Source organism: Nomascus leucogenys, chromosome 8 (assembly GCF_006542625.1).
Source record: "Nomascus leucogenys isolate Asia chromosome 8, Asia_NLE_v1, whole genome shotgun sequence".
Lineage (NCBI taxonomy): Eukaryota > Metazoa > Chordata > Mammalia > Primates > Hylobatidae > Nomascus > Nomascus leucogenys.
In genome coordinates, this window is record NC_044388.1 from 29,880,164 (window position 1) to 29,889,914 (window position 9,751).

The 9,751-nt window shown below is 44.3% G+C and overlaps 1 protein-coding gene across 1 annotated transcript; it reads right to left on the reverse strand.

Moving 5' to 3' along the window:
- Positions 1–2,715: 2,715 nt before the first annotated feature.
- NEFL (neurofilament light) lies at positions 2,716–8,624 on the reverse strand. The gene is made up of 4 exons (XM_003272882.3): positions 7,226–8,624; positions 5,945–6,069; positions 5,247–5,566; positions 2,716–4,722 (listed from the first exon to the last, which is right to left on the reverse strand). Exons 1-4 carry the CDS (start codon positions 8,267–8,269, stop codon positions 4,583–4,585), a joined length of 1,629 nt encoding a protein of 542 aa, XP_003272930.1. The 5' UTR covers positions 8,270–8,624; the 3' UTR covers positions 2,716–4,582.
- Between the last annotated feature and the right edge of the window lie 1,127 nt (positions 8,625–9,751).

Consider the following 9,751-nt stretch of genomic DNA (forward strand, 5'->3'; position numbering starts at 1 on the left):
TTAAACGATTGGTTAAAAAAACTATAGTTACTTTCTGGGGCTGCTAAGGGTTTTTATTTTCTTCTCATGTTGCCTTATCTTTTGACACTCTAGTTCTTATTTAAGACTCTTCACTGGGAATTTTCTAGAAGACCTTAAACTAGAAATGGTCCTCACTGCCTAGCTTGTATAACTCACTGCACTTCACTCTGCTGGACATTTTCCTAAGAAATAAATATTCTGAATTCTCCGCTGGGAGCCCCTTGCAAATGAATCACGGCTGAACCAGTTCTGACATCTCACTCTGTACCCAAAAGAGAAAGAAGAAATTCTCTATGCTGTCCATGTTTATGGAAACTTCTCACAAGTATTAAACCTTTGGCATTCCAGAAACATATGTCCACTCAACCCAATATTCTTTGTCGGGTGTTGTGAAGGGAAACAAGGACATTTATTTATTTATTCAGTCAATCTTTATTCCTCTCCCCTCCCAAAATGATTTGAAATTGCTTGCAGTAAGAAGACTTGCAAGAAGAAGGAAGAGGAAAAGGAAGAAGAAGACAAAAAAAAAAGAAGGGCAAAGAGTGAAGGGAGGAAAAGAAGGAGAAGAAAAACTTGAGGACTACTAAAATGTCAACAGAACTAGAAAATCATGGCCAGGTAGAAGAATAACATCATGAGAACCAGCATCTTGAATGTTGGTGATCCTTGAAGATAAATGTCAAACTCATCTCTGTTTATAAGACCTGACTCCTGCCTTCTGAAAGCTTCTATTAGCAGATGAACTAAGATATGGACATAAGTCATCAAAGGGGTGAAAGAAAACCTTGATCCTAACTACAATGGAACACTGTGACTGTATATGTGGCTCTTGAACGGTACAGGACTGCCTTGTAAGGATTCTGACTATTGTGTGAACTCCCCAACCACTGTCACAAAACATGCCTGTGGAAACATACTCTGATGCCACAAGTGTACCTTATAAGCTGGACCACAAAGGAGAGGCAGTGAGGTGGGTGAGTCTGAGTCTCAGCCCTGCCACCAACCAGCTACATGACCTTCGTCCAGTCACTTAACCTTAGTTTCTTATCTGCAAAATGGGGATTATAGGCTGCTCGCAGTGGCTCACACCCGTAATCCCAGCACTTCGGGAGGCCAAGGTAGGCAGATCACTTGAACCCAGGAGTTCAAGACCAACCTGGGCAATGTGGTGAGACCCTGTCACTATTTTTAAAAAATACAAATAATTCTTAAAATAATAATAAAATTGGGGATGATAATCATACTGGACTCAGAACGTTGTTGTATGTAGGAAGAAATGAGTTAATACAGAAAATGTACTTAGAATAGCATCATGGGACATAGTAACCCCTCTGACAGCATTGGAATCTCCATATGGGTAAAAAAGTGACCAAGTTAATTGCTTACCAATTTGAGCAATTAAATTGCTAGCAATGAAACTTCACACTAAGTTTAGCAATTCCCTTTAGGGGATGGATTTTTAGTGAGGACATGATTATCACATGTGTGCTTTCCATTCAGCCATTTAGCCTGGACATCTAAAATAAAGCAGTAAGAGTATTTCAGGAGATTTTGAATTATGAATCTAGAATGGATCTGAGATGTCCACCACTGAACCCTTGTGTAGATAAGCAAATTGAGGTTGGGCGGGAATGGCCAATGTTCCATAATAGTGCAGGATGGACTCTTGATTCTTGGTTTTTTGCTCTTTCCACAAGAAGGTGTGGACTTACTATTGAACACTCTTGACTTGCCAGTCATCTTGAAGGCATTTTAATCGATGGGGAAAGTCACTCATTAAATAAATATCCACTGTGCTTCTACTATGGCAGGAACTATGCTGGATACTGGGGTTAAATTAATGAGCAACAGAGATCTGATTCTGATACTTGTAAAGATCCCACTATAATGGGGGAGGCAGACATTCATCAACTGATCACACAAATAGATGCTAATGGCCAGAATTAAAAAGTCTACAAAGTCTTATGTACATATTTCAAAGAATTTGACCCACTAGAAGAGGTCAAGGGAGGCTTCCTTTAGAGAATTACATTTAAGCCTAAATCTGAAGGGTCAGGAGGAACCAGCTGGGCAAGACTGAGGGAAGGAGAGAAAAGATGAGTGCTCCAGAAAGAGGAATCACCAAAAATCCTGTGACAGATGGGAGAACAGAATATGAGGGTGATTGGAGTGCTGGAAGTGGAGGGAAAGGAGTGTACAGTGGGATGAGGTTAGAGAAGTAGGCAGGAGTCAGCACTAGGCAGGCCTTGAAGATCACATTTGAGATTTTGGTTTTCATATTAAAAGTAGGAAGCTATTAGAGGGTTTTATTCAGGGGGATGCCATGATCAAAATTTGCTTTTTAAAAGATTAGCCTGCTGTAGGGTGCTAATTGAAGGAGACCAAGAGTAGGCCCTGGGAGAAGGGTTAGAGTGGTGGCAGCGTAAATTGAAAGCTGTGGAAGGATGTAAGACATGGAGGTGTTCTCACTATACGTCGTTGGTAGGTTAGTCTCGAGGGGCAGAAGAGAGGTAACGGGAGGTAGGATGTCATTCAAAGAGTCCGTTTAATGGAATCAGATGATTATAGAGAAGGGATCATTCATTAGGAGAGGGAATATTGAAAGAGAACTGCAGGTTTAGGGGGAGCAGAGGGAAAAGGGGCACTGACCACAGTACCAAACTTGGGGAAATGTTAAAAAGACTTTAAGCTCAATTTAGGTTTTTTACTATTTTATTATGGCACACAGGATAGAGGATGGTACAGTTTTCTTAATTCAACCAACTAATTCTCAAAGCATCCAGCTATTTCCATTTTGCTAAAGTTACTTTTTGCACGTAGCTTGCATCTGTTTGAGACTTGCCATATACATCATCCCAGGTCTATTAAGCAGAAGTATGAAAAGCTTTATTTCTGAGGAGGTGCCTCATCTTTACAGAAGCCAATACACTGAAAGCCTTCACAGTTCCAATCCATACCATCATGGCAAAGAAGCACTTTACCTATTTGCATAGCAACATATATTTAACTAGAAATAGGTGGTACAAAGGGATTAAGTAACTTTAAATGGAGACCACTTTGGTTTCAGGTTAAATTAATAACTTATAAAGATCGTCTAAAAAGCAAATATTGAATGAAATTAGCTGACAAAGCAATTGTTTCAGAACAAAGGCAGAATAGCAGATAGTCAGTAATATCATCTATATTTATTTCACATCAAATGCAAGTGCAAGAGCGTTCATAACTTTACAATGGACAGAGAGAACAGATGGGGTGTGTATTTGATGCAATGTCCAACCAGTCAAGCTATCATTGAAATCCAAATATTTCCCAGTAGAGACATGCAGAGCAATGTCAATGTAACATACAAGCATATTACCTCCCCCCTTAAGTGACTCATAATTTCATTACTTGTGTCTGTAGCTTTTAAAGGTTTAAAAATGTGTAGCATTAAATGCTATTTACTTGAGGCAACAGAGTTACGCTTAACAATACACTAAATCATGAGCTCAGGATTGCAGGCAACATGTTTGCAGTGGAGTGGCAAATAACTTTTGGTAGTTTTAATCCCTTCTCCTGAAATTATATATAGATAAAAAATTATTCCTTCTTATTGTACCATGTTCTCAGGTTTTAACCTCTGCCCATGATATTTAGACTATATTTTAAAATGCAGTTATAGGGATGAATGTATGGGATTCATTTTCTATCCATATTGCATTATGACATATCAGTTTGAAATGACCTATTTATCATGGTTCCATAGTGTAATGGTTAGCACTCTAGACTCTGAAATGACCTATTTACCATGAAGAGTCTATCTGCCAAATAATTTCAGAATTGCTCCCTAGAAAGCCATCCCAAAACCTAACACAGCACGTGTTATGAGGCAAAGTCTATTGTTATTTATAGACTTTCTCATTTACTCATGTTTATTATCAGTAAAATTTTTGTGGGGAGAGATTTCATGAGTAATCATGACATAACTGTATCCCTCAGAATTTCCAGTGAAGGAAGAAAAAAAAAGTATTGGTAATTGTTAAAATTTCAACTTTTTAAAAAATTGGAGGTCAATAGTCCACTGGTATATACTTTATATTGGTGCCATCTTTAAGGTATTTTAATTAAGTAACAACCACAGCAAAAAATACATCATTCGGTATAACTTTATTTACTATTTATTGCACATAAATCAGGGTCTTTAATTGCTAACCACCGAAGGTTCAAAGGACTATTTTTCCATGAAGTTTAACATTAACATTAGTGAATTCATTTACTCATGTGGTGTTTTTTATTGTAAACATCTGAATGATTCACATTGCCGTAGATCCTGAACTCGTAAGCGTGGACCATGCACAGGCTGGCAGCAAGCCAGAAAGCCACTCTGCAAGCAAACAGATACTCTGCATAAAGAGGAAATTCATAGCACAACATTGAATGTCCAACCTAAGTCATCTCAGAATTATACATATATTGACTTTTTAATTCACATAGAATCTGGAACTCAACTGGTTGGTTGGTTGGTGATGGGGTTGACCTGATTTTGGGAGAATTATTCCTGAAATAATTAAGGAAATGGGGTTCAATCTTTCTTCTTAGCTGCTTGTTCCTCCCCAGCACCTTCAACCTTCTTCTCCTCTTCAGCTTCTTTGGTTTCCTCTTCTTCTTCACCTTCGCCTCCTTCTTCTTCTTCTTTTGCTTCTTCAGACTCTTCCTTGGCAGCTTTAACATAAAAAGAAAATGTACAAAATCCAAATCCAGGGTAAGTCCAGTCAAAACATGTCTGCAAAGGTTTTATTTGCAAACACAACTGTCACAACGCTCACCAAAACCTCCCAGATCCACTCTCTCCAAAAGCACATGTAACAGACAAAGCTTGCCACGAATAATTTGCCACTGAACACATATTTAAATTGAATGAGATCACTTCTAGGTATGGGAAGCTCTGCTCCTCTGCAAGACTTAACCTCAATATTTCTTTCATTATGTATCTGGTATCTATTTTTGTTCTTTAGGACACCAACCTGCTGTGTTAAATGATTGTATTAAAAAATGAAAATTTTGACCAATCACCTCATTCAGAGTAGGTGCCTTAGGAAAGATTTGCTAAACAAACAGAAAAACTATTTATGATTCTAATGTCATATATGAATAAATGAGCAAGGCTTCATTTGTCTTATCCACCTCCTAACAAATCTCCACACCCAGTTTGCACTTGAAGTTGCAGGGGTTTTTTCTTATCATACCTTCTTCCTCTTCAGCTGCCTCCTCTTCCTCGGCCTCTTCCTTGTCCTTCTCCTCCTCCTCAGCTTCTCCTTCAGAGGGGGGCTCATCCTTGGCTTCCTCGGCCTTGGCAGCCTCAATGGTTTCCTCCACTTCGATCTGCTCCTCTTGGACATGGCTGGTGTAGTAGGACGGGAAGGAGCGGGTGGACATCAGATAGGAGCTTGTCTGTAAACCGCCGTAGGCAGATCGGCCAAAGACCTGGGAGCTCTGGGAGTAGCCACTGGTTATGCTTCCCACGCTGGTGAAACTGAGTCGGGTCTCCTCGCCTTCCAAGAGTTTCCTGGGGATGCAGATGGAAGGTGAGGTTAAAAAACACCTGTGTTTCACGACTTGCTCTGAGTACCCTAAACACAAAGGCAAGCAGGAGCAGGGCTGGAATTTATCAATACTTAATGCCTGGGGATTTTTTGATGGAGACCAGAAAAAAAAAATCATCCTATTAGATTTAAAGTGTAATGAGAAGCTAAAAACAGGACTCCTAATTACAGGGTTAAATTCTTATATATCTAAATACCTTCTTCTTGGAAGAAGACAAAAACTGACACTTCATTATTTCAAAAGGACTATTCTTGAAGGTTTCTGATCCAACATAACTTTAAATGGGATCTGATTTTCTTCCTAAGGTTTAATGGCTGCTGTCTTTGCCCTCTATTTTCACCTGTAAGCTGCAATCTCAATATCCAAAGCCATCTTCACGTTGAGGAGGTCTTGGTATTCTTTTAGGTATCGTGCCATTTCACTCTTTGTGGTCCTCAATTCATTTTCTAATTTGTTGATCGTGTCCTGTTTGAAGACAAAAATAAAAAAAAAATCCGAAAATAAATCCCTTCTATTATTTTACTGTAGTGTAGCTGCAAAGGCCTAGTTTCGATTAAAATCAAGGTGCACACCTTTGATAAAATCTCTCCTAGAATAACTCCCTGTATCTTTTAAAAAACCTTCTTGCCTAAAATACTCAAGTTCATGAAGCCTGAGATGAAAACAAAGATGGAAGAAAATTCTGTTCTTCTGTTTCTTTACTTAATACTGTTTAATGATCATCATAAAATGCCTGCAAACAAACTAAGTTGATAGAAAAACTGTGTTTCTCATTCACTGATTAACTCTTCTTTAGCTGGGTTACATGCCAGGAAACTAATGCCTTTCTTTATGAGAAGAAAATAGCCAGATGTAAAAAAAAAGAAAAAAAATTATTTTCTATAAAATATTTCCTATGCATCTAAATTATTTTTTCTACTCCCCAGAAGAAGAAAAAAATTTCTACTCCCCAGAAGATGGAGATCTTTTAAAATGGAGATCTTTTTGAAATTGTATTTTTTCTACTCCCCAGAAGATGGAGATGTTTAAACAGAAATGTTGTAGAAGATTTTACACATAAAGAAAAAAAGAAAAAAAGGTAAAAGGAAATGGTTTACTACGAACATCACTTGTTAACTACCTAAAACAATGTTGACTATTTTCCTGTCTACTTACTAAATAAAGGAAGGGAGTGGTTGGTAAAACTAGTCATAAAGCATGCTGGTCACAGTAATCTTTCAGAATTAATTGAGAGTTGTTCACTCTACTATTTATTAACCAGATGATCCGATAGTTGCTGCAAAGTAACTAGTGGTTAATGCAGGTCAGTAGAGAGCAGATCTCACCGCAGGCCGGAGGCAACGCCCAATTCCCACGTCTTCCCCTCCCCCACCCAACAAGAGCTGGGCAGCTTTAATGCGGAACGCCGGTGCAGCAGCACCGAGCACACTCCCAGACTACAGTCGCGCCCGCACTCACGCCCTTCAAGTGCCCCACCCCTCCCACACAGTGGCCAAGGGGCCAAGCCCTATTCCTAAGAGCTGCGTGCAGCCGCACCACCCCTGGTCTCCACTTTCTGGGCGCACCAACTCTCCCCCTTGCTCGAGTCTCCGGCCTCCCTATGTTTCTGGCCGTGCCGCACCTGCATAGCGCTGATGTCGGCGTTCTGCTTGTCCTCCAGCTCCTGCAGCTGCTTCTCCAGCGCTTCGTTCATGCCCCGGCATGCTTCGATTTCCAGGGTCTTGGCCTTGAGCAGACGACGGCTCTCGGACACCTCGTCCTTGGCGGCGCGCACGGCGTCGGTGTTCTTGGCGGCGCTCTCGGTCAGCACGGTGAAGCGGCTCTTGAACCACTCCTCGGCGTTCTGCATGTTCTTGGCGGCCAGCTTCTCGTACTGCGCGCGGATGTCCTTGAGCGCGGCGGAGAGGTCGGGCTTGGTCACATCCATCTCCACGGAGATCTGCGCGTACTGGATCTGCGCCTGCAGTTCGGCGATCTCCTCTTCGTGCACTTTCTTCAGAAAAGAGATTTCGTCCATCAAGCTGTCGATGCGCTTTTCGAGCTCTGCGCGAGCGAGCGCCGCCTCGTCGGCGCCTTTGCGCGCTTCCATCAGCCGGCCCTCGGCGTCCTCGCGGCTCAGCACTTCCTCTTCATAGCGCGCCTGCAGGTTGCGCAGGGTCTCCTCCAGCCCTTCGCGCTCGCCCTGGAGCGCCTGCTTCTCGTTGGTGGCATCTTCCGCCGCCAGGCGCAGGTCGCGGATCTCCTGCTCGTACAGCGCCCGGAAGCGGGATGGCTCGGAGTGCTTCTGGCGCAGCACCAGCAGCTCGGCTTCCAGGACCTTGTTCTGCTGCTCCAGCTCGTGCACGCGCTCGATGAAGCTGGCGAAGCGGTCATTGAGGTCCTGGAGCTGCGCCTTCTCCTGCGTGCGGATGGACTTGAGGTCGTTGCTGATGGCGGCTACCTGGCTCAGGTCGAGGTTCTCCAGGCTGGGCATCAACGATCCAGAGCTGGAGGAGTAGCTGCGGCGCACGGACAGCGAGGAAGACACCGGCGCCGAGTAGCTGGAGTAAGCTGAGCGTGCGGTGCTGTAGCCACTGCGCACGCTGGAGATGTGCACTCGGGGCGTCTCCACGTAGCGCCGCTTGTAGGAGGTCGAGTAGTACGGCTCGTAGCTGAAGGAACTCATGGTGGCGGCCAGTGGCTCCCCGGCCCGCGGCGGCGGTGGGAGCCCGGAGAGAGAGGACAGGGGAGAGAGGGAAGGGGGAGGATGGATGGCTGTGTGCGGCTCGGCGCCGTCCTGCCACCCCTATTTATACGCCGGGAGGCTCCTGACGCAGCCTGCGATCGATCACCGCGCGCCGGCCAGTGGGGGCAGCGCGCTGCTGCAGCCAAGGCGAGGATTCTGCGCAAAAGGGAAGGCGGGGTCGAGCTACGGCCCCGGGGAGCTGCGGCGCTCGTCCTTTCCACTTTGCTCAGAGGGCCCTGATTTTCTCTGAGATCCCATGCCCCCTCACTCATTTCCCTTCTGTACTCACTCACGCAGCCCCTCCTGTCCTGCATTGCCCAGACCTCGTGACACTTGGATCCTTAAGTTGTCCCCCGAACAGGTTCTTGCTCCCTTTTGACACCCTAGCTTTCTGTATCCCGTTACCTCGCAGACACCCGGTCCCCCCAGCTCGCCCTTTTCCCACCAGGAACCTCCTTAATTATTCCCCTTGGTGTTCACGGTGATGGTGCCGCTAGGGGATTTTAGATACAAATAAATAGGCTAGGTTATGTGTATGCAGTATGTATGGAGAAGAGTTTTAATTTCTTTCTAGCTTTCTGGCACTTTCTGCAATTCATCTTCCTTTCTCCTGATTATTTTTCTTTTTCTTTAATGCGCTGCTTCTCAACACATAGGGAATGTGCGCGCTAGTGCGCGCGCGCGCACACACGCACACACACACACACACACACACACTCGTGAAACTGCGGCACTACTGCAGGCGTTGGTTTAGCATTTTTAAACCTTTAGAGCAGTTAATCCGCCTGTTAGTATTTCTAGATTTTCACATTTCTTAACTGAGAATGAAGCCGCGGATGGCTTTAACGTGTTGCGGTGTGTGGGTGGCGGAGGGCAGAGAAAGAATTGGAAACACGGAGACTGACTGACTTGCTGAGGTAGCCGCGCGCTCCGCAGCCGGGAGCTTCAAGCTGCCGGGATCCTCACCAAGCTAAATTCCTGCTTGCTACCACCAACCGCAGCACATTTAAAGTCCGCTTCCCTCTTTTTACACATGTGTAGCACACAACCTGATGATTTCGGTAAGCCTTGCAGGTGGCTGATTTTCAGGGAAGCCGCTGCGGCCAGCCCTGAGCGCCGGGTGTGGTCTCTGGGGAGGAGAACTCGGCACTCAGGCTTCTTCAGGAACGGATAGAAAATAGCCATAGCCGCGTGATTCTTCCTCCGATACACTGTAATAACCCGAAAACAGATGCAGTCAGGAATGCATGGATTTCCTTCAGGAAGCACCCAGATGCTTGAAACTGGCGCACGCGGTAGCGCACGTGGATACAACCCTGCGGTTTGCAGGGCATTTTCACACGCATGATGTTAGGAGTCCCCCAAGTTTCATGGAGGGATTGCAGAGATTTACACGAAACACCTAAGATTATCTGAGCAAGC